The 25,900-nt window shown below is 42.7% G+C and overlaps 2 protein-coding genes across 4 annotated transcripts in view; both read left to right on the top strand.

Moving 5' to 3' along the window:
* Positions 1–12,215, top strand: part of schip1 (schwannomin interacting protein 1) — a 50,961-nt gene extending 38,746 nt beyond the window's left edge. For all 3 annotated transcript variants that reach the window (XM_038961368.1, XM_038961367.1, XM_038961366.1), the window contains 6 exons: positions 2,661–2,779; positions 4,875–4,992; positions 5,637–5,834; positions 10,104–10,227; positions 10,973–11,066; positions 11,404–12,215. In XM_038961368.1, the coding sequence (XP_038817296.1) occupies positions 2,661–2,779; positions 4,875–4,992; positions 5,637–5,834; positions 10,104–10,227; positions 10,973–11,066; positions 11,404–11,455 (705 nt within the window). In that variant the 3' untranslated portion in view covers positions 11,456–12,215. The remainder of the gene's footprint in view (positions 1–2,660; positions 2,780–4,874; positions 4,993–5,636; positions 5,835–10,103; positions 10,228–10,972; positions 11,067–11,403) is intronic.
* A 1,813-nt stretch (positions 12,216–14,028) lies between these two features.
* Positions 14,029–15,652, top strand: il12a (interleukin 12a). The gene is made up of 6 exons (XM_038961717.1): positions 14,029–14,050; positions 14,274–14,428; positions 14,588–14,683; positions 14,833–14,874; positions 15,078–15,227; positions 15,476–15,652. The coding sequence occupies exons 1-6, from the start codon at positions 14,029–14,031 to the stop codon at positions 15,614–15,616; spliced, it is 606 nt and encodes a 201-aa protein (XP_038817645.1). The 3' UTR covers positions 15,617–15,652.
* Positions 15,653–25,900: the final 10,248 nt, after the last annotated feature.

Below are 25,900 nucleotides of genomic sequence, written 5' to 3'. Positions count from 1 at the left end.
GGGATGCTTATAGTGCTATTAGACAGGGATGCTTATAGTGCTATTAGACAGGGATGCTTATAGTGCTATTAGACAGGGATGCTTATAGTGCTATTAGACAGGGATGCTTATAGTGCTATTAGACAGGGATGCTTATAGTGCTATTAGACAGGGATGCTTATAGTGCTATTAGACAGGGATGCTTATAGTGCTATTAAACAGGGATGCTTATAGTGCTATTAGACAGGGATGCTTATAGTGCTATTAGACAGGGATGCTTATAGTGCTATTAGACAGGGATGCTTATAGTGCTATTAGACAGGGATGCTTATAGTGCTATTAAACAGGGATGCTTATAGTGCTATTAGACAGGGATGCTTATAGTGCTATTAGACAGGGATGCTTATAGTGCTATTAGACAGGGATGCTTATAGTGCTATTAGACAGGAATGCTTATAGTGCTATTAGACAGGAATGCTTATAGTGCTATTAGACAGGGATGCTTATAGTGCTATTAGACAGGGATGCTTATAGTGCTATTAGACAGGGATGCTTATAGTGCTATTAGACAGGGATGCTTATAGTGCTATTAGACAGGGATGCTTATAGTGCTATTAGACAGGGATGCTTATAGTGCTATTAGACAGGGATGCTTATAGTGCTATTAGACAGGGATGCTTATAGTGCTATTAGACAGGGATGCTTATAGTGCTATTAGACAGGGATGCTTATAGTGCTATTAGACAGGGATGCTTATAGTGCTATTAAACAGGAATGCTTATAGTGCTATTAAACAGGGATGCTTATAGTGCTATTAAACAGGGATGCTTATAGTGCTATTAGACAGGGATGCTTATAGTGCTATTAGACAGGGATGCTTATAGTGCTATTAGACAGGGATGCTTATAGTGCTATTAGACAGGGATGCTTATAGTGCTATTAGACAGGGATGCTTATAGTGCTATTAGACAGGGATGCTTATAGTGCTATTAGACAGGGATGCTTATAGTGCTATTAGACAGGGATGCTTATAGTGCTATTAGACAGGAATGCTTATAGTGCTATTAGACAGGAATGCTTATAGTGCTATTAGACAGGGATGCTTATAGTGCTATTAGACAGGGATGCTTATAGTGCTATTAGACAGGGATGCTTATAGTGCTATTAGACAGGGATGCTTATAGTGCTATTAGACAGGGATGCTTATAGTGCTATTAGACAGGGATGCTTATAGTGCTATTAGACAGGGATGCTTATAGTGCTATTAAACAGGGATGCTTATAGTGCTATTAAACAGGGATGCTTATAGTGCTATTAAACAGGGATGCTTATAGTGCTATTAGACAGGGATGCTTATAGTGCTATTAGACAGGGATGCTTATAGTGCTATTAGACAGGGATGCTTATAGTGCTATTAGACAGGGATGCTTATAGTGCTATTAAACAGGGATGCTTATAGTGCTATTAGACAGGGATGCTTATAGTGCTATTAGACAGGGATGCTTATAGTGCTATTAGACAGGAATGCTTATAGTGCTATTAGACAGGAATGCTTATAGTGCTATTAGACAGGGATGCTTATAGTGCTATTAGACAGGGATGCTTATAGTGCTATTAGACAGGGATGCTTATAGTGCTATTAGACAGGGATGCTTATAGTGCTATTAGACAGGGATGCTTATAGTGCTATTAGACAGGGATGCTTATAGTGCTATTAGACAGGGATGCTTATAGTGCTATTAGACAGGGATGCTTATAGTGCTATTAGACAGGAATGCTTATAGTGCTATTAGACAGGGATGCTTATAGTGCTATTAGACAGGGATGCTTATAGTGCTATTAGACAGGGATGCTTATAGTGCTATTAGACAGGGATGCTTATAGTGCTATTAGACAGGGATGCTTATAGTGCTATTAGACAGGGATGCTTATAGTGCTATTAGACAGGGATGCTTATAGTGCTATTAGACAGGGATGCTTATAGTGCTATTAGACAGGGATGCTTATAGTGCTATTAGACAGGGATGCTTATAGTGCTATTAGACAGGGATGCTTATAGTGCTATTAGACAGGGATGCTTATAGTGCTATTAGACAGGGATGCTTATAGTGCTATTAGACAGGGATGCTTATAGTGCTATTAGACAGGGATGCTTATAGTGCTATTAGACAGGAATGCTTATAGTGCTATTAGACAGGGATGCTTATAGTGCTATTAGACAGGGATGCTTATAGTGCTATTAGACAGGGATGCTTATAGTGCTATTAGACAGGGATGCTTATAGTGCTATTAGACAGGAATGCTTATAGTGCTATTAGACAGGGATGCTTATAGTGCTATTAAACAGGAATGCTTATAGTGCTATTAGACAGGGATGCTTATAGTGCTATTAAACAGGGATGCTTATAGTGCTATTAAACAGGGATGCTCAGTGGTTTAGGAATGTGTGTGTTTGACTGCATGAGTGGAGAGAGTGACCAGTGAAAATGTGTTGGACTCTCTTTCTCTCATACATCTGCTCCACCTAGTGGTGAATATTATAATATTATTGGTGTCTCGAGCTGTCCACATGTTTCACAGTCTTTGTCAGTTCCCCTCCTCACCACATGGTTACTGCTAAACTCATGGAGAAGTCTTCAGTCCTATTATCAGCCTCCTTAACCCTCTCCTCTCCCCTCCAGGCCCAAAAGAATGAGAGGGAGTCCATCCGGCAGAAGCTGGCCCTGGGTAGTTTCTTTGACGATGGGCCGGGTATCTATACCAGCTGCAGCAAGAGTGGCAAGCCCAGTCTGTCCTCACGGTAAGAGACATGTATCATCAGCTGTACGTCAATCCCACAACGTCAACAATACACAGCTGACTGAAAATGGGGCGGCCGGGCGTTAGTGCGGTTGAATACGTTTCAGCCGTAACATAGACTCTTAACAATGTGATGAAACTTTGTTACTCTTGCTGAAACAAGCAAATTAGTCTCCGGGTTGACTAGTCAATGCCCTCACAATGCAGCAGCAGCACACATAGAATTAGAATGAATAGAACGGGCTTGGAAGCTCTCACCTTGACTGGTAAACTCATGGATACACTCGCAATGGCTGCCTGGTATTGTGATGCAATAATTTCCATGTAGAATGTTCATTCAAATGATGTTAACTGATGAGGCTCATGTAATGGAATGTATTTTTTGTAATGTCAGTTGAGTTGAATCAACAAATCACAGCACATATTTTAGCACATATTTTACTTCCTGCTTTGCTCCTATGGTTACACTCGCAATGGCCAATAGTGGCGCAGTCCCAAGTGGCGCAGCGGTCTAAGGCACTGCATCTCAGTGCTAGAGATGTCACTACCGTCCCTGGTTCGAATCCAGGCTGTATCACATCCGGCTGTGATTGGGAGTCCCAATCGCACAATTGGCCCGGCATTGTCCATGTTTGGCTGGGGTAGGCCGTCATTGTAAATAAGAATTTGTTCTTAACTGACTTGCCTAGTTAAATATAGGTTTTTAAAAATCCATTATGCTGTCATTGACTTGAATGGGGATGCCCGTTCTATTTATTCTATTTCTATAACAGCACTTGCAGTCAGGAGTGGAGGAGAAGAGAAAATTATGCGTAAATAATTTTTGGGGACATTCAAACATTTATTATGGTAACCGCTGTCATTTGGCTGGCCAATTACCTTCATCCAAAATGCCATGACCATCACAGCCCTACCCACACACACACACACATGAAAACACACAGATACAGACACAGATCAGTTTCACCCTCAGTCCCAGTCCCTGTTCTTGAGAAGCAATGACATCACTCTCTTTATGTGTGTGGGCACTGTCACTAGAGTGAAATTGCAGGTTACTGGACATTACTCTAACAGAGTCAGATTTGACCTTTTGTTAATGCCTGTAAAAGTGTCTATCTCCTGGAACTCTGTAGGGCCATCTCCCCAACACAAACAGACTCCTGCTCTCTCCCTCTGATACCTCTGTTGACTGTTGAGAGTAAGGGACATATCCTCTCTCTTTCTCTGCATCCCGGCACTGTGGATCTCACTTCCCAAAATGCACTCCTACACACAACCTCAACCTTACTGGAACCAGTATTCCAGGATACATACATTCATACAGTCATACACACAAAGGCACTCACAACGTTAATGAATCTGAAACTATGCTATATGAAAATTAGATCTCACCAAAGAAACTCTTATGGGGTGAACTCACTGGTTACACTGCTGGATAAGTCAGGTACTTCCATGAACTGCTCAACTAGTTCGAAGGATCATTTTGATGCTCCTTCCTCTGAAACTACCAATCAATTACTCTGGTCTGACTAAATCTGGACCGATTGGGTCCAGGCTGTGTAATCGATCAGGTTCTCTCTACATGTGTTTGTAATTACTGCTTTAAATAAGCCGATTATTAATCAAAAATGGTTTGATCCAGATCTTACAGGACTCAGGTCTTCTGAGGTCTAGAGAGCCGGAGTCTAGCTGTTTGGATCGAACATTCACCCTGGATGGATCGATCCCAAGTTAGAGCAGGAGAGGGAGGAACAGAGGGGTAGACATATTTAATAATGCTATGGAAGGCTAGTCGCTATTACAGTCCTATCACAGACACACTGAGACCTCGGTGGAGAGTTAGAGGAGGGTTTGGCCTGAGTGGAAAACTAGATGGGACGTTTATTGAGTTTCTTTCTCACCAGCGGTGCCTAGGTGCATGTTATCTGGGTCAATAAAACCCGACAAGCAATTATTGGTGAGCGAACTTTCCTTAGCCCATAGAACTTTCCTTAGCCCAGAGTAATGACGCATCCTCTCCCCCCTCTTTCTCCCCCTCTCTCGTTCTCCCCCTCTCTTTCTCCTCTTTCTTCTTTCTTTCTCTCTCCTCTCTCCAGGCTGCAGAGTGGGATGAACCTGCAGATCTGTTTTGTCAACGACAGCGGCAGCGACAAGGACAGCGATGCAGACGACAGCAAGACAGAGACCAGTCTGGACACACCGCTGTCCCCCATGGTACACACTGACCACACACACGTTCATATTTCTGTGTGAATATGTTTCTCTCACTGTTGGGGATTCACACACAGAGTTTGCTATATGAGTCAGAAAGATAGCTCTCAGTAGGACTTGTGTGGAAGAATGACAGAGCAAGAGAGAGAGAGAGAAAGGTAGATTGAGAGAGAAATATAAATTCTTAGAGAGATCTACTGTGTAACTCATGTACTCTAGATAGCACACTCAGTAAGACTGTGACAGAATGCGAGCGAGAGACAACGACAGGGACAGATTCAGTATGAATCAGAGCGATAGCCCTGGGTTAGCGTGTGGGGGAGAGTGAATGGCCATGCTCACGTTTTCTGGCCCGTTAACCAATACACCAGCAGCAAATGAGGGTTGAATATGAACACGCTCTCTGAAGGACATGGATGAGTGGCCACGGGCTGTCTGACAGACACAGCTAATAGAGAGGGGGAGATAATCCCAGTATTTATAACCATCTGGTATAGCTCTGAGCTGTTTCCCTGTCTGACTGACCTCTGTGTTCAGTGGATGACCTATCAATGACAACACAAGAAGAACGAAGACCCAACGGGAATAAACCACTAACTTTTTCTTATTTCCCATTCTTCTGTCTCCACTCTCTCCACGTCCCCCAGTCGAAGCAGAGTTCGTCCTACTCTGACCGGGACACTACGGAGGAAGACAGTGAGTCTCTGGAGGACATGGACTTCCTGAGCAGACAGAAGAAGTTGCAGGCCGAGGCTAAGCTAGCCCTGGCGATGGCCAAACCCATGGCCAAGATGCAGGTGGAGGTGGAAAAACAGAACCGCAAGAAGTCCCCTGTGGCAGACCTGGTCAGTACCGTCGCTTTAGGCAACGGGCCTGTAACCTCAGCCTCTAGTCAGTGTTTCTAACCCCAGGTCTTTTCAGAGCAAACCATCCACACTGGTCTTCTTTAACATTGTGATGATGTCACATAGTAGACTTTCTCTGCCTTCTCTGCCCCTTGGCGACCATAGCCATGATTATTTTAACATTCTCATCTGCATCAGTGCCCCCCCAAGCACACACACACACAAAGTCCCACATACACACACACAGATACACACACACACACCAATATCTCCACCTGGGCAGAAGACGTTACTTATTCAGTAAAGAGGGGGTGCTTGGGTTGGGGCGATCTATTATTAATATCCCAGAATGGACTGGGTGACGTGTTTGGGGATGTAGTCGTGCCCAGCAGTCAGAAGAGATGAGTGTCATATCTGAGGCCCTGTCACTAAGCTAACGCACTGCTGTACTGAACACAGGGGCAGATGAGGCCCTGTCACTAAGCTAACGCACTGCTGTACTGAACACAGGGGCAGATGAGGCCCTGTCGCTAAGCTAACACACTGTTGTACTGAACACAGGGGCAGATAAGGCCCTGTCGCTAAGCTAACACTCTGCTGTACTGAACATGGGCAGATGAGGCCCTGTCGCTAAGCTAACACTCTGCTGTACTGAACACAGGGGCAGATGAGGCCCTGTCGCTAAGCTAACACACTGCTGTACTGAACACGGGCAGATGAGGCCCTGTCGCTAAGCTAACACTCTGCTGTACTGAACACGAGCAGATGAGGCCCTGACGCTAAGCTAACACTCTGCTGTACTGAACACGGGCAGATGAGGCCCTGTCGCTAAGCTAACACTCTGCTGTACTGAACACGAGCAGATGAGGCCCTGTCGCTAAGCTAACACTCTGCTGTACTGAACACAGGGGCAGATGAGGCCCTGTCGCTAAGCTAACACTCTGCTGTACTGAACACGAGCAGATGAGGCCCTGTCGCTAAGCTAACACTCTGCTGTACTGAACACAGGGGCAGATGAGGCCCTGACGCTAAGCTAACACTCTGCTGTACTGAACACAGGCAGATGAGGCCCTGTCGCTAAGCTAACACTCTGCTGTACTGAACACAGGGGCAGATGAGGCCCTGTCGCTAAGCTAACACTCTGCTGTACTGAACACGGGCAGATGAGGCCCTGTCGCTAAGCTAACACTCTGCTGTACTGAACGCAGGGGCAGCGCCATGCTGTGGGCAGACTCACACCTATCTGCTCATTCCTGGGTACAAGTTCTCAATACATTTGTTATCGAAATATACAAGAATGTGAACCTTTACCAGTTGATTTCAGCCCTACCAAAAAATACATAGTCAGAGTGCAGGCTGGCACCTGGCCAGTTTGTTAAGCCAGTGGCCGTGGGGTTGAGTGCCAGGGGATCTTGCGTAAGTCACTAATGACAGGAGAAATGAGGGGAATGTGTGTGAGGAGAGTTTTTTTTTACACCAGATACCACGCTTTAATTCACTAAAGCCATGTGGCCTTCCAAAGAATTTACACAACACTCCCACCAAGAGAATTACATTATTTTAGTTTTTCCCCATTCATGTCATGCTAAGAGAATACTGATATGATGAAATACTTGAGTATTGTTGTTGGTGGTGTCCTTATTCGTATTGCCACTAACCTCACAAGCCAGTAATATAACTGAGGGAGGAAACTCCGCCTCAGACAAACACAATGAGCCCAAACACATATCGTGACCAAAACACTACCACTCGCGGTGGCCGGCTCTCCCCCCGCATCTCTCACTCTCTCTCTCTTTTCTCACACCTCCGCCTCTCTCTGCATGTCACTGACTTCTGTGCTCCCTCTCCGAACTGAAACAGTGGCACATGGCAGAGGGGAAACATGGGACGTAGCGCAGTTGCATGGGTGCCAATGTGAAAGTGAAAGAGGAGTGAGAAACTCTGACAAGAAGAACCAGCTAAGCGATCACGCACAATCACGAGTCATACAGCAAAGGGGCAATGGAAGGAGCACATGTTTTCTTACCATTAGACACGTTCTCTCTCTCTCCTAAGCTAAGTAGAGAGAGAAAGGAGATGCACACAGATGATAGAAATAGATTGAATAAGGGATCGAGGGAAATTCTCATACCCAGCGAGCCTAAGAAAGAACATGATGCTTTATGATTCACCTTGGTTACTCTCTAGGGTTAATGTCAAACCTGCCCCTATTGAACCCAACAAGGTGTGGTGAGTGACATACAGAATGAGAGAGAAGGGGAGAGATAAAGAGGTGGATGAGAGGAAGAGAAACTGAAACTCTTGAGGGAAACACAAACGACAGCAGTGAAAGGCTGTGTGTTGATTTGACAAGAACAAACTGTCAAAGAATTCAGGGAAGACAAAGAGAGAGCATATAGTGTGTTGCTTACTGCCAGGAGCATAGCCGCGGGAAGTAGTTTGGGGGTGGGGGTGCTACGATTTTTGTCCTGTTGAAAAACAAATGATAGTGCAAACCAGATGGGATGGCGTATCGCTGCAGAATGCTGTGGTAGCCATGCTGGTTAAGTGTGCCTTGAATTCTAAATAAATTACAGACAGTGTCATCAGCAAAGCACCCCCACACCGTCACACCTCCTCCTCCACATGCTTTACGGTGGGCAAAACACATGCAGATATCATCCTTTCACCTACTCTGCGTCTCACAAAGACACGGCAGTTGGAATCTAAAATCTCAAATTTGACTCCAGACCAAAGGACAAATTTCCACCGGTCTAATGTCCATTGCTCGTGTTTTTTGAACCAAGCAAGTCTCTTCTTCTTCTTTGTGTCCTTTAGTAGTGTTTTTTTTACCTTTATTTAACTAGGCAAGTCAGTTAAGAACAAATTCTTATTTTCAATGACAGCCTAGGAACTGCCTTGTTCAGTGGCAGAATGACAGATTTTTACCTTGTCAGCTCGGGGTTTCGATCTTGCAAACTTTCGGTTACTTTCGGTTACTAGTCCAACGCTCTAACCACTTTGCAGCAATTTCACCATGAAGTCTGATTCACACAGTCTCCTCTGAACAGTTGATGTTGAGATGTGTCTGTTACTTGAATTCTATGAAGCATTAATTTGGGCTGCAATTTCTGATGCTGGTACTCTAATGAACTTATCCTCTGCAGCAGAGGTAACTCTGGGTCTTCCTTTCCTGTGGCGGTCCTCATGAGAGCCAGTTTCATCATAGCGCTTGAGGGTTTTTGCGACTGCCCTTGAAGAAACCTTCAAAGTTTTTAAATTTTCCGTATTGGCTGACCTTCCTGTCTTAAAGTAATGATGGACTGTTGTTTCTCTTTGCTAATTTGAATTGTTCTTGCGATAATATGGTCTTATGGTCTTTTACCAAATAGGGCTTTCTTCTGTATACTCCCCTACCTTGTCACAACACAACTGATTGGCTCAAATGCATTAAGAAGGAAAGAAATTCCACAAATTAACTTTTAAGAAGGCACACCTGTTAATTGAAATGCATTCCAGGTGACTACCTCATGAAGCTGGTTGAGAGAATGCCAGGAGCGTGCAAAGCTGTCATCAAAGCAAAGGGTGGCTATTTGAAGAATATCAAATATAAAATATATTTTGATTTGTTTAACACTTTTTTGGTTACTACATGATTCCATATGTATTATTTAATAGTTTTGATGTCTTCACTATTATTATACAATGTAGAAAACAGTAAAATAAAGAAAAACCCTTGAATGAGTAGGTGCTCTAAAACTTTTGACTGGTAGTGTATATTCAGATTTTTCAGGGGGTGCTACAACACCTTCAGTACCCCTACTTCCCGCAGCTATGGCCAGGAGGAAGGAGACAGAGTTGTTTCCTGTAGCTCTCTATGACTAGGGTCAGTTCAGGGACCATTGCTCTACTGTATATTGCTGTGACAGTCAAGTCACTAGGCTGACCCCTGCTGGAGAGATTGGGCTTTGCATCGTATTACAGTCTAGTGCTCCAGCTGGGCAGCTCCTGTAGCATGGGACTGCTTTCAGCAGCTGGGTATATTTATGAGATGCAGATTAAACTGAAATGGCGCCTTTCCTCAAGCATCTGCACCATCTTGCACACACAAACACACATAGGCCTACACACACTCACACCCACATATACTGCAGTGTCGTTGGGTTCTGTAGTGCCCAAGAATCCATATCAGTGAGTGTACATATTTTGTACATGTACATTTCCGATGTGCTGTATGTTTCTGTAGATGTGTGTGTATTTCTAACTGGTGATGTGTGCGTTTCTCTCTAGCTGCCCCACATGCCCCACATCAGTGAGTGTCTGATGAAGAGGAGCCTGAAGCCTACAGACCTGAGAGACATGACCCTGGGACAACTACAGGTTATAGTCAACGATCTTCACTCCCAGATAGAGAGTGAGTACCAAACACACACACACACACACACGTTTTTCTATTCTTGTGGGGACCTAAAATGTATTTCCATTTAAAATCCTATTTTTGTCTAACCTCTAAACCTAACCCTAACCATTAGCCTTTGTCCTTGTGGGGACGTGGGACATTTCCCCAAGAGTGAGAATTTTCCTTGTTTTACAATCCTTGTGAGGACTTTTGGGGATTTCAGGTCCCCACGAGGATAGAAGAACAAGACCACAAGCACACTCACGCACATACACACATTGTTAGTTAGGGACGGTATCTTTCGTATTGACAGTCATTTCAGACAATGTAAATTGGATGCACGTGTGATGATACTGGTGAAACACGTACAATACCTCATTTTACAAAGAAGGCCCAAAAATCCCCCACAAAAATGTTGCTATAGAATCTTGTATTTTAGTGGCATGGTTTAAAAAGAAATGCTCCAATCGAAATCTGTGTATCGTATGACTTGGGGCTGGATTCAATCCGTATCGTGGAAGATCCGTGTTATAGCTCGATTGAAATTATATATAAAAGCAATATTCCCGCGTTCGCGGAGACTGCGTTCACTGTAACCGCTGCAAATGTCGGCTCAATCGGAAAGGACCTTTTAACACAGATCTTCCGCGATACTTCTGCGATATGGATTGAATCCAGCGCCTGGTGTATGTTAGTGTTCTAATGGTGTGTTGTTGCTCTAATGTTTTTCTGACGTTGTTCTGATGTTTGTCTTCTCCAGGTCTGAATGAGGAGCTGGTGCAGCTGCTGCTGATCAGGGATGAACTGCACATGGAGCAGGATGCCATGCTGGTGGACATAGAGGACCTGACCAGGTGGTGATGCTATCTAACACACACACACACGGAGACACACACACGGAGACACACACACACACACAGCCTCCGGGGCTATGACCGCAAACATGTCAGGAATGATTGGGGAAACTCTGTCTTTGGGACTGATGTTTAGCAAAGGTTATACATTTGCATGATTTTCATACAGAAGCACACACAAACACACGCACACACGCAGCTGCAAGAACAAGGACCTCAAACAGGCCAGGGAATGATTAGGGGAACTCTGTCTTTGGGACAGACGTTAACCACAGTGTGATATATTTGCTGCAGCTAATAAAGTAGTTTATCTAATCATCATATTGTTTTTACTCAGGCATGCTGAGAGCCAGCAGAAACACATGGCTGAGAAGACCCCATCCAAATGAGACACCTCAACCCTACCCCATCCCTTTACTCCACCCCTGCCCCATCTTGGTCCCTGTGCCCTGCCCCACGTCTCTCGCTGCTCTCCCCCTCTGTCTGCCCCTCTCCCATGGTGGCAGCAGCCAGAGGAAGGCCACCCTTTCATTTGCTTCTGTGGTTGTCCCAGCGCTAAAGACAGAGAATGTCCTGCTTCCTGGGAGAAGAGGAAACTGATTGTGTGTTGTCATGGATACTGTCCCGGCTTCCTGTGCAGTGATCGGCCTTGCTTCGCTATTGTTTATTTTTAACTTTTTACATCCACCACTAAATTATAACTGTCAATACAAAATGGTGGAGAAAAAAAAATAATAATAGTGAGAAATTAGTAGAAAGTCAGTTAAAAGAGAAAAAAAGAAACATTGTATAAAACTATGAAGACTAACTTCAGACTATTTTAAGTTGAAAGGTAATTTTTAAGTATTTCAAAGTCAACCTCTTTTTATTCTGCACAATTGGTAGTTTTCAACTGAGAAATGTTTATTTTAAGGTGCTAAAAGAGTGTAAAGGAAACATGCCTGCCTTGTAGTGGAGTTGTAACTTTTGGTAATACATTCACTCTGATCGGTCTTCAACATTTTGTGAATGTTGATTTTCTGACACGAGTCAATTTAAATGAATAAATGTGTTAATATCATTTACATCCTATTGTATTGAGAATTTTTATTTGAGGGAAGAAATGTTTATGTACAGATATGTAAAATAAAAAATTAACTTTGTTTCATATATTGTGGTTTGGTGTGCAGTCTGTTTAGAAAAGTGGACAGAGATTGAGATGTTGTTGTAAATATGCATACTGTAATAAGTGCATACTGTATGTCCATATGGCGAAACACAGTACATTAACAGTGCATTTATAACTATTTCATAATTATGTAATACTAATACTGACAAGTGCATTGTAGGATTTTGGACATAATTCATAAATGAATAACCATACCGACATCACTGCCACCTGGGAAGAGAAAAGCTGATCACTCCGCTGAATATTTTATTTAGAGGCAACAAGAGTATGAAGAATGCATCAGTTTTTCTATTATAATATTTTTCTATTAACAGTCATACAAAACCACCTTATTTTAAAGAGTAGATGATTTTAAACCTTAGGCCTAAGATAGCTCTGTGCTTTACTGTGATTGTGGTTTTGAAAGGTCTGATCTCATATCAATGGTCACAACCACAAGCATCATCCACTTCTGTGAAACTCTCCCCTGCAGATTGACTCACCATGGCCTCTCTTTCTCTACAGGCCTTGAGAGTCAGCCTTTACGGGAAGAGGTGTACTTTCTTAACTAAACAGGCCAATGGTAAACGAATTCAAATGTCAGGGTTAAAATTGTGGAGGTGTGCAGGGGTCATGGGCAATCTCATTACATTTTAGTCATGGTTTAGCAGACTCATGCATACATTTTCGTACTGGTCAACCGTGGCAATCGACCCCCCCTCCCAAATGCCACTGTCACAGGGGGATTTATGATTGATTTAAGATTAAATCATCTAATCAACCCTATTATGGTCAACCATGTTACTTTATCTGACACTTAATAGGCATTTGCTTTATTCTAAAAAATAAATTTTGGGGGGGACATGTTTTTTATTAAGTTGAACACGTGCTCTTTATGACAGAATATACACATTTTGTGAAATCTAACGTAGTTCTTTTAAACAAGTTACTTCTCAAAAGGCACCGAATTGGTGAAACAACCACTTTATTCTGACCCCTGTGGTGAAGAACTCAATCAAAAGTTGGGAAATTACACCTATTTCCTATTTACATTGTTTTTCGTTATTACGAAATGTATGTTTATAATGCATAATTGAAAGCATGTAAAGCTTTGCAAAAAAAACAAAAAAACTATGAATGTAGTTTAAGACAATCAGCCTTCTAGAGAAGAGGCTCATGTCAAAGTAGACTAAAGGCTACTACCCACCCACAATATCTCTAGGCCTATAGCACAATCATTTAGAAAATGCTTTCTAACATTATTAATCTGTCTAGTTTTGACAATTACATAGGCTATAGAAAATAAGCAGCAAAAGTAAAACATTGACATCGGAATGCATGTCTCGCGTAGTTTTTTTGCAATCGGTGGGTGCTGCAAAGTTTCTGGATAGAGTTGGGCTACGCAGTGATATGCTGCCCACAAGAGAATGTGACTCAGTTATAGAGTTTAACTGCGTTACTTTAACTATAATGTAAAACAAATATATAGGTATTGTATTATTCATTCACTGTAAGGCATTGGTTTCCTCTTGAGCCTACTCATGCAAATCGAAACGAGGCCCTGGCTGTTAATTCCAGTTTCACTTGAAGGAGTCACTCATTGGCCGCGATGCAAACAGAGACCACTCAGGAAATTACACACGACTGACGCGTCGCTTTCATTTCGGTGGCTCTTGTTGTTTTGCTGTATTCAGTGTTTAAATCTGTCCAGGGAATTCCCTCAAGGAGCGCTGCATGGCTATATAATGGTCAGATGAAGCAAAGATGACAACACCTATCAGTTTACGCCACACTTGAGTCAAAGATCTCAGAATCATGCTGCCAAACTTTTATTTATGTGAGTATTCATTTTATTTGTACATAATTTTATTGATGTGGGTTTTTTATCAACTAACCCTCTGAAATGATATGCCTCAAACTTGACATAGTCTTCCGTTTTCATTTATGGAGTTAAAAAATTACATTTTCAGGGGTGTTTTTATTATTGGTCTGTTTAGAGGATTATTGGGGTGATGCATTGGTTGGTGCTGACTGACTGATTGTGTCCTCCCTCCACACAGACTTGACCAGCTGTGTGCTGCTGCTCGCTTTGTTCTGGCAAGTCTCCATGGGAACCCCAGTGCGCACGCCGCGGAGTTTGGACACTGAGAAATGCGGGCAGTGTGCTGACCTCTCCAGAGAGCTCGTCAAGAATGTTAGAAAGCTCCTGGACAACGTGAGTGACAATTATAACTAATGAATTTGAACTTTTAATTCATATCTAATGTATTGTTCATTCAGTCAGTCAGTCTGTATCGTTGATATGCTTACAGTTTGTTCACACAGTTTGTGATTAATGTATCCACTTACTAATTTAATAATTTTCCCTTGATAGGAAAACCTGTTTGGGGGTTTAAACTGCTCGGAGCAGCGTGTGGAGGTAAACAGTAAGACCAAGACAGTCCTAGCCTGCGAACCCAACACGGACAGGGTAAGTCACAGTCATTTGCTAAATTCATTATTATTTTTTTTATTATACTTTCTCGGACTTTTAAGTATTAATTGAAAGTAATAATTGGGATTTACAGAATAGTGATATAAATCAGTCTATTGATGCATCATTTTGCTGTATTTCCTCAGAACACAAGATGCTCTGGTCAACGGAACACCACATTCAGTGAGGTAACTATTGTGTTCTTAAAATATTGCATCATTGTATATAAATCCACAGTTTTAAAAATAAATAGTTAGATCTTTAGACAGTCTGTAGATTTTATAATGACTGCATTTCACATAATTCACCCATTCTTAGCTCACCCATTTCAACTGCTTCCTATATGTCTGATTGTCTGATCTCTGTCCATCTTTATATTTTCTTCTGACAGAGTGAGTGTCTGAGGAACATCCGAGCAGACCTAGGACATTATGCTGCCTCACTACAGGCTTACAAACAGGCCGACCTCAGCTCTACTGTCCAGGACACCAAGAACCTACTCAATAATTGTCCATCCACACACGGGGATCCTTCCTCACATGTAAGATTAGATTTTTCTATTTCTTTTTTTTGTGTCATAAAACATTCCTTCCTTCCCTGAATTTTCCTTTTTCTTTTGATTCAGTTTTCTAATGACAACAAACTCATATAGACAATTACAAAACTGAACACAAAAAAAATGTGTTCCTCTGTGTTTGAGACAGCACAAATGTTATTGGCACGCACACAACTATGGACTTAAAGTTTGCAATTTTATAAAGTTAAGCTTTGTTTCCTTTTGCCCTGCAGGTTGCAGACCCTAAGCTGACTAGTGGTAACTCTGTGGACCAGAGGGTCCATCTGTGTAAGTTACTGAAGGGCTTCCACCTCCGGGTCATCACCATCAGCAGAGCCATGGGCTACATCTCTGCTGGAGACCACAGGAAGTAAACCCTCATCTTCAAAACCATCCAATTCCTCATCATCATCAACTATAACAAGTGCTGGTAATCTTCATCATCATCATCATCATCATCACCATCAACAAGTTAATCATCAGCAACACTGATTGTCATTTTCATCAGACATCATCATCAACAACTACTTTGCCAGCATAACTGTTGAATACTTACTGCACTACACTGTGAATGCCTAGATGAGTAGGACATGAGCTATCTAAACCCTTTTGGCTCAGTTAGAGCTGAATGACAGTAGGTTTAGAGCAAAACTAGTCAATGAAGATCATGTTGGTCAATCTATTTATTTATTTATTTATTCCTATATTTAAGGACTGGACTGTATTTATTTATTTGATTTATGAAATATATGTATTTATTTATTTAACAATGTGTTATTAATGTTATTTATTTGAATATTTATAATAAAGTATTTATTACAAGCTTACTGAGACTGATTATGTATTTATTATATTGACTGGCTGTTAATGTTAGCTTTGTTGTCTGTGTTGCTCTGTATGCTTAAACATTCTATCCATGAATAGGCTAAATACGCTTTTGTTTGTTGTAAAAATACTTATCTTTATGGAACATGCTGAAATATAATATCATTCAGACGGGAGGGAGGGCAGTGTGATTAATAGTCGCATAAGATTTGAAAAAGCCATTTTCTGCATCTTCAAGCAGGTCTCCGCATGGAACCCCTTGTCCAATTTGGCATGTGAGCACACTGGCAGCCATTACGCACAAGGAAACCATGCCACCCTGGGCGAAAATCCTTTGCTGGTAGACCACCTTCTGGAGCCTGCCGAGCAGACTTCTCCCCAGGCAGCTCTGGGTCGCAGTGGTTGAAACCTCCACTTATCTCTTCATCAACAGAGTTCATGTCCATGTCTTCCACAGAGATCCTCAGGCTTCTCATCAGGTTCTTCGGCCCAATGTTTTCTTTACGCAGAGCTTCTTCCTCTCCTTCGGCTATCTCTTGGGCAACCTCAGCGGCTTCCGTAAGGTACATTTCTTGGTGTATGTGAATTTGGCTATCAGGTCGCTCTTGTCGTCCACATCCGGCTCAGGTGATGAGAACATTTCTGCCCCATCTACAGTGTCTCCCTGTGGGTGGCAAGAGTCCTTGTTATCACCGTGCCTGCATTAGTCAAATGCGACACTGCATGCTTAGAGTCATTCGAGGCGCAATCCTCCCAGCCGGCCTTTGATTTCAGTCATCTGCCGGGAGGTCGTGAGCAACGGACAGGTATAGTAATGACTGCCCATCCTCGCCCTCCCACACGTCTCGAGGTCTCGCGGGTCCAGTCTGCCGGGACCTGGGAGGGTTCAGACACCAATGGCCGTAGCTCATGACCCGAGGTCCTTCGATTGTCGTTTTTGCACTGCATCCTGTTCAGTATTTACCTTAGTTTTCAGTATTCCATGCAGTATCGGGATATTTGTGATATCTGTAGTTGTGGATATTGCAGTAATGCTGGTCAGGGTGCTTTTATAAACCTAGGTTCAGATGACAACTTGATTGTAAGCCACATGACTTAGTATCATTTGAATGAGCATTATATATTACCATGGCAATCCAGCAGCAGTTGATTGAACATTCTAAATTGCCATGGACATGAATGCATCACAATACCAGCCATATGGAGTGTACCCATGAGTTTACCATTGCCCTTGATTCTAAGCAATGTTGTGCTTCTATTTTTATTGACTTGGCCAAAGCTTTTGATACTCTAGACCATTCCATTCTTGTTGGCCGGCTAAGGAGTATTGGTGTCTCTGAGGGGTCTTTGGCCTGGTTTGCTAACTACCTCTCTCAAAGAGTGCAGTGTATAAAGTCAGAAAATCTGCTGTCTCAGCCACTGCCTGTCACCAAGGGAGTATCCCAAGGCTCGATCCTAGGCCCCATGCTCTTCTCAATTTGCATCAACAACATAGCTCAAGCAGTAGGAAGCTCTCTCATCCATTTATATGCAGATGATACAGTCTTATACTCAGCTGGCCTCTCCCCGGATTTTATGTTAAATGTTCTACAACAAAGCTTTCTTAGTGTCCAACAAGCTTTCTTTACCCTTAACCTTATTCTGAACACCTCCAAAACAAAGGTCATGTGGTTTGGTAAGAAGAATGTCCCTCTCCCCACAGGTGTGATTACTACCTCTGAGGGTTCAGAGCTTGAGATAGTCACCTCATACAAGTACTTGGCAGTATGGCTAGACGGTACACTGTCCTTCTCTCAGCAAATATCAAAGATGCAGGCTAAAGTTAAATCTAGACTTGGTTTCCTCTATCGTAATCGCTCCTCTTTCACCCCAGCTGGCAAACTAACCCTGATTCAGATGACCATCCTACCCATGCTAGATTACAGAGACAATTTATAGATCAGCAGGTAAGGGTGATCTCGAGCGGCTAAATGTTCTTTACCGTTGGTGGCAAACCATCAGATTTGCCACCAATGTTCCTTATAGGACACATCACTGCACTCTATACTCCTGTAAACTGGTCATCTCTGTATACCCGTCGCAAGACCCACTGGTTGATGCTTATTTATAAAACCCTCTTAGGCCTCACTCCCCCCATCTGAGATATCTACTGCAGCCCTCATCCTCCACGTACAACACCGGTTCTGGCAGTCACATTCTGTTAAAGGTCCCCGAAGCACACACATCACTGGGTCACTCGTCTTTTCAGTTCGCTGCAGCTAGCGACTGGAACGAACTGCAACAAACACTCAAACTGGACAGTTTTATCTCAATCTCGTCATTCAAAGACTCAATCATGGACAGTCTTACTGACAGTTGTGGCTGCTTTGAGTGATGCATTATTGTCTCTACCTTCTTGACCTTTGTGCTGTTGACTGTGCCCAATAATGTTTGTACCCTGTTGTGTGCTACTACCATGTTGTGTTTCTACCATGTTGTTGTTATGTTGTGTTGCTACCATGCTGTGTTGTCATGTGTTGCTCGCTTGCTATGTTGTTGTCTTAGGTCTCTCTTTATGTAGTGCTGTGTTGTCTCCCTTGTTGTGATGTGTGTTTTGTCCTGTATTTATATTTATTTATTTATTTTTAATCCCAGCCCCCGTCCCCGCAGGAGGCCTTTTTCCTTTTGGTCATCAGTGTAAATAAGAATTTGTTCTTAACTTGCTTAGTTAAATAAAGGTTCAATAAAAATTACCAGTCAAATTGCCATATGGAGTGTACCCATGAGCTTACCAGTCTAAATAAGCCCCTTCTAGAGATTCTATTTCTATGGTAGTACTCAATAAAAGCAAAGACAGCTTAATAGAAAAAGACTCAAGTAAAATTGAAAGTCACCCAGTAAAATACTATTTGAGTAAAAGTATCTGGTTTTAAATGTGCTTAAGTATAGTGGTGGAAAAAGTACTAAATTGTCATGCCTGAGTAGAAGTAAAAAGTAAAAGTAAATGCTGTACATCATATTCCTTTTATTATGCATACAAGATCGTGCAATCTTCTTGTTTTTTACATGTTTATGGACAGCAGCGGTTGATAGAATTCACACTTCACTCAGACATCTTTGACTGAATTTATAAACAGTATTTGTTATTGGTGAATCCGCCAGATCAGAGGCAGTAGGTATGATAATGCGTTATATTGATAGGTGCGTGAATAGGACCATATTGCTGTCCTGCCTGAGCATTTGAAATGTAACGAGTACTTTGGGTGTCAGGGAAAATGTACGGGAGTAAAAAGTACATATTTTCTTTAGGAATGTAGTAGAGTAAAAGTAGAAGTTGTCAAAAATATAAATAGTAAATAAAGTACAGATACCCAAGAAAACTAATTAAGTAGTACTTCAAAGTATTTTTTACTTAGTTACTTTACACCACTGGCAAATGTTATTTGTCACATGCTTACTGGCCCTTCCCAACAATGCAGAGGAAAAAATTAAAATAGTAGAAAAATTGAAAATGCAAAAAGAGGAATACATAGAAAAATAAACGCACATAGTACGTACTGTACATACACTGAGTATACAAAACATTAAGAACACCTGCTCTTTCCATGACATTGACTGACCAGGTGAATCCAGGTGAAAACTATGATCCCTTAATGATGTTACTTGTTAAATCCACTTCAATCAGTCTAAATGAAGGGGAGGAGACAGGTCAAATAATAATTTTTCAGCCTAGAGACAATTGAGACATGGATTGTGTATGTGTACCATTCAGAGGGTGAATGGGCAAGACAAAATATTTAAGTGCCTTTGAACAGGGTATGGTAGTAGTTGCCAGAAGCACCGGTTTGTGTCAAGAACTGCAACGCTGCCGGGTTTTTCACACTTAACAGTTTCCCATGTGTATCAAGAACGGTCAACCACCCAAATGACATCCAGCCAACTTGACACATCTGTGGGAAGTATTGGAGTTAACATAGGCCAGCATCCCTGTGGTACGTTTTCCATACCTTGTAGAGTCCCTGCCTCGACAAATTAAGGCTGTTCTGAGGGCAAAAGGGGGTGCAACTCAATAGGAAGGTGTTCTTAATGTTTAGTATACTCAGTGTACAGTACATAGGTCAGTGCTAACTGGTTATGCAGTAATGGGTGAATGAACCCTCACCGCAGGGCTGATGTCTCCCTCTGGTTCACTCATGAGGCGGTACCTCCTCTCATCCAACTTACAGGCGGGTGGCTTCTCTACCTTCAGATAACGCTTGTTGGCGCAACGCACCTCCTTCCCTATGTCCTGGAGTGAGGGAGGGGTAGAGGAGGAGAAAGAGAGGCAGGTAGACAAAGGAATAGATAGAAGTAGACCAGTGATTTACTATAGGTAAGCGAGAGATTCCAATAATAGTAACAATAGCGGGGATAACTATTCCCTGTTCAGGAAACCTGGGAGCTGGTGGACGGAGGCCTCCGTATTGTCACTAGAATTTCTAAGCAAACAGCTGGAGGCAGGGCTTTCTCCTATAGAGCTCTATTTTTATGGAATGGTCTGCTTACCCATGTGAGAGACGCAGACTCGGTCTCAGCCTTTAAGTCTTTATTGAAGACTCATCTCTTCAGTGGTCATATGATCGAGTGTAGTCTGGCCCAGGAGTGTGAAGGTGAACGGAAAGTCACTGGAGCAATAAACCGCCCTTGCTGTCTCCGCCTGGCCGGTTCCCCTCTCTCCACTGGGATTCTCTGCCTCAAACCCTATTACAGGGGCTCTTCTTGCTCTTCCATGCCGTCCCTAGGAGGGGTGCGTCACTTGAGTGGATTGAGTCACTGACGTGGTCTTCCTGTCTTGGTAGGCGCCCCCTCCCTTGGGTTGTGCCGTGGCGGAGATCTTTGTGGGCTATACTCGGCCATGTCTCAACATGGTAAGTGCTGGTTGAAGATATCCCTCTAGTGGTGTGGGAGCTGTGCTTTGGCAAATTGGGTGGGGTTATATCCTGTCTGTTTGGCCCTGTTCGGGGGAATCATCGGATGGGGCCACAGTGTCTCCTGACCCCTCCTGTCTCAGCCTCCAGTATTTATGCTGCAGTAGTTTGTGTCGGGGGGCTAGGGTCAGTCTGTTATATCTGGAGTATTTCTCCTGTCTTATCCGGTGTCCTGTGTGAATTTAAGTATGCTCTCTCTAATTCTCTCTTTCTCTCTCTCTGAGGACCTGAGCCCTAGGACCATGCCTCAGGACTACCTGGCATGATGACTCCTTGCTGTCCCCAGTCCACCTGGCCGTGCTGCTGCTCCAGTTTCAACTGTTCTGCCTGCGGCTATGGAACCCTGACCTGTTCACCGGACGTGCTACCTGTCCCAGACCTGCTGTTTTCAACTCTCTAGAGACAGCAGGAGTGGTAGAGATACTCTCAATGACCGGCTATGAAAAGCCAACTGACATTTACTCCTGAGGTGCTGACCTGTTGCACCCTCGACAACTACTGTGATTATTATTATTTGACCATGCTGGTCATTTATGAACATTTGAACATCTTGGCCATGTTCGGTTATAATCTCCACCCGGCACAGCCAGAAGAGGACTGGCCACCCCTCATAGCCTGGTTCCTCTCTAGGTTTCTTCCTAGGTTTTGGCCTTTCTAGAGAGTTTTTCCTAGCCACCGTGCTTCTACACCTGCATTGCTTGCTGTTTGGGGTTTTAGGCTGGGTTTCTGTACAGCACTTTGAGATATCAGCTGATCTAAGAAGGGCTATATAAATAAATTCGATTTTCCATGGTCAATTTAGTGTTCGATGGAAAATCTCTCTTATTGTTGACTAACAGTCAACAACTCCTTTCCCTGGCCAGTTAGGCAGGGTTAAATGGACTGTTCTGAAGCTGAGTGCTCTGATGTGGGTCTCTGCTAAGCTCAGGCATTCAGTCACTCAGACATTCCCCTCACCACTGATACTACTATCACACTAATACACACACCACCAGCGCTCAAACCACATTTCAGGAACTGGGTGACATGTGACCAAAGAGACTGTAATATCACAGAATAAATATTGACTGTGGTCTATATTTGATATCACATGTTGTTACTATCCCAATATAAACCTACCAGTTGGAAAAACAGTCATTTTAACCAGTGTTGCCCACTGGGCTAGATTCAGATCTAATGTATGAGGTTTGGGGTTTCCATCTTTTGGATGGAGTTTTTCCTAGATACAGATACACAAATCAATACACAATCATCTGTTCATTAATACGCACCAATGCCCTCTGATACAGTGACAAATGAACTCATCTTGATCACCACACACACATACACACAAATAAACAGACCGCAGACTTCCAGTGTGACTTGTGATTTCCCTCAGTAGAGACCACAGTGTGAGTCAGAGTGCCAGGAGGTCAGGCCAGTGGGCATGACAATCCCTCTGATCATGTTCATTTCTTTGCTCTGACTCAGTAAGATGTTACTGTAATGATCCACACACACACACACACCCTGTGTCCCTCTCACCTTAATGTCGGAGGAGTTGTTGGTGGCCAGGTAGATGCGAAAGGAGTAGGAGTTGTTCAGAGCCAGTTCCTTAAACACCAGGACCACCCCGTGGTGCTCTACAGGCTTGCTGCTCTGGACAAGTACACCTTGGGTATAATAGGACAATAGTACACTTAAATAAATATTTAGCACTTTTATTGGGGTACAATGTTTATAAAATGAAATGTAAGTCTTTTGAAAATATTAACATGTACACTTTGTACAATGCATTTTTTGGTTTGTGAGTTTCTTATGGCTGCAATCCTGTTAACGGGCCAGTGAAAGTGCAGGGCACCAAATTCAAACAGAAATCTCATAATTAAAAATCCTCAAACATACATGTATCTTATACCATTTTAAAGGTATTCTTGTTGTTAATCCCACCAAAGTGTCCGATTTCAAAAAGGCTTTACAGCGAAAGCACCACAAACGATTATGTTAGGTCACCGCAAAATCACAGAAAAACAGTCATTTTTCCAGCCAAAGACAGGAGTCACAAAAAGCAGAAATAGAGATAAAATTAATCACTAACCTTTGATGATCTTCATCAGATGAAACTCATAGGACTTCATGTTACACAATACATGTAAGTTTTGTTCGATAAAGTTCATATTAATATCCAAAAACCTCAGTTTACATTGGCGCCATGTTCAGAAATGCCTCTGAGAAATGAGAAATTGCAGAGAGCCACGTCAAATAACATAAATACTCATCATAAACTTTGATGAAAGATACATGTTTTACATAGAATTAAAGATACACTTGTTCTTAATCCAACCGCTGTGTCAGATTTCAAAAAGCTTTATGTGTAACGGTCGTCTGTTGAAGAAGGTGTGGACCAAAGCGCAGCGTGGTAAGTGTTCATGCTTTTTATTGAAACTGAACAATAAGAACAAAATAACAAAGCGAATAACCAAAACAGCCTGCTATATGAGTTCTGTTATACTCACAGATATCATTCAGACAGTTTTAGAAACTTCAGAGTGTTTTCTGTCCAATACTAATAATAATATGCATATATTAGCAACTGGGACTGAGGAGCAGGCAGTTTACTATGGGCACCTCTGGGCACCTTTCATCCAAGCTACTCAATACTGCCCCTGCAGCCATAAGAAGTTAAAGCGTGATGAGGAGTGGAAAATGTACTTGTGAGGGTCCAGACGGCAGCATTAACGTTTGCCTTGCATTTGTCTCCATTCCATGCAGTCATTAAAAGAGACAACCGGCAGAATTGTTTTCAGAGCTTTCCCTTCCCTTCCACATACACCTTACCAGAACACAACGCAGAAAGGTACCGGTACAGAACCGGTTACATAGAATAAATGTTTCATTAAGTCATTGTTATGTGCCTCCTAAGAAGAGGTAGGTGCAGGAGTCAGGAGCAGGAGAGCAAGGAAGTCCCAGTAGCACAATGTTTATTTTAAAGTCCCAACACAACAACAACAGGTGGGGAAACACACCCAACGAAGTCGCCACACACAGGGAAATAACGTAACACACGGAGGAGAAACCTCTACTCCTAATTACAGTCCAAACGGTACAACGACCGTGAGACAAAAAAACCTGTGGCGCAAACACGCACCCCTAACAGAGCAAACAACAGCAAATAATCCTGCACAAAGCATAGCAAGCAGCGGAGGTTAATAAACACACCGAAATGAACTAATAGGACACAGGTGTAAACAATACAGACAGACACAAAAGAAAAGGAAAAATGGATCGGTGGCAGCTAGTAGGCCGGCGACGACGACCACCGAGCACCGCCCGAACAGGGAGAGGAGCCACCTTCGGTTGAAGTCGTGACAGTCATAGCCTAACAGTCATGAAGACCATCATCTACTAGCTGAAAATGATTTGCAATTTAAAAAAATATATCAATCTTTCCAAAAATGTATTTTATTTAGTCAAAGATTTGTAATCTTAGACATCATACCCAGAGCCCTATGAAGGCCCATACCTGAGCTGTAACATTACATAAGTGCACATGTAAGGACTGGAATATAATGATGGACTTTTCAGAGCGATCCCTCTGTGTAAAAATATGTACACACTTGCAAATGGCATCCAATACCCAATAGACAACTTAACTCATGGTTTTCCCATTCATCATTTCACAGTTAATCGTTGTTACTCTCCCTGGGGTATTTGGGTCCCAGTATTGGCAACAGTGACATCCCTATTGAAAGGTGTTTAAAATGAGTTAGTAGCCCTTTTTATGAACAAAAAATGCTCTCCTACATTAGTGCTTTCTGGAATTCAGTCAATCCCACCATGTTCAAATGCACTGAGCGTGATTTCCAGGCTGTACACGATCCAGTCTCAACAAAAGTAAATATGACCAATCTTTTGTCTGAGATGAAGCTTAGCTATCCCCACTGTCAGTTTGACGGCTCAATTTGGTCATAACATACATCAAAACGAACAAACAGACTCCGAAAAAAAAACTATCACAGTATAGTTTAAAAAACAGGAAATATGTACACCATATTAAAAGTACAGCTACACTCCTTGAGTAGTTGTTCCAATTCCATGATTAAGTAAGTGGCAATGCCTTGATTGAGAAATATCCAAATACAAAATATACAATGTTTGAGACAACAGCCCTGTAAGTGTGTTAGCAGTTTCCATACTGCAGCAACATGTCTGTTACTGGCTACACATTAGCTACCTATTTCCCAGAGCTCATCTATGACATGAGGTCTTCACTGCACCGCAGGTCGCAGCATCAGCTCCTGGCTGTTTGGGGTACCTCTACATAACGCCTGCATTATTCCAGGTTAATGGACCATTTGTGAACGTCTAAGAACATAACCATTCAAGATTAAAGGTTGTGGTGTAATTCTCTTTCTACGCCTTTGTTGAACTCCCGTTGAAATCCTGAGAGAACATGAGGGGTGAAAAGCCAGGGTTTCCCACTACTAAGCATCACTACTAGGCAGGGCACAAAGTTCTCTAGCTCTAGCATCCAGGCCTGCAGAAATCAAACATATCAGTTGAAGGCAATTGAATCCCAATTCTCTTGGGCTGGAAGGGGTTGACAGTGCTAGGCTGGTGTGCCGGCTCTGCCCTACCTAGGCAATGGCAGGGGACACATAATGCTTCTGATCTAGGATCAATGTACCATCCTCAATTTATGAAGGAGGTATGCAAAGCTGACCTTAGATCAGCCTCTAGAGCAGGGGTGTCAAACTCATTCCACGGAGGGCCTAGTGTCTGCAGGTTTTTGGTTTTTCCTTTCAATAAAGCCCTAGACAACCAGGTGTGGGGAGTTCCTAACTAATTAGTGATGTTAATTCATCAATCAAGTACAAGGGAGGAGCGAAAACCCGCAGACACTCGGCC

Source organism: Salvelinus namaycush, chromosome 23, assembly GCF_016432855.1.
Source record: "Salvelinus namaycush isolate Seneca chromosome 23, SaNama_1.0, whole genome shotgun sequence".
Classification (NCBI taxonomy): Eukaryota; Metazoa; Chordata; class Actinopteri; order Salmoniformes; family Salmonidae; genus Salvelinus; species Salvelinus namaycush.
Note: the sequence above shows the minus strand (reverse complement) of the source record. Positions and strands in the feature narration are given on the sequence as shown.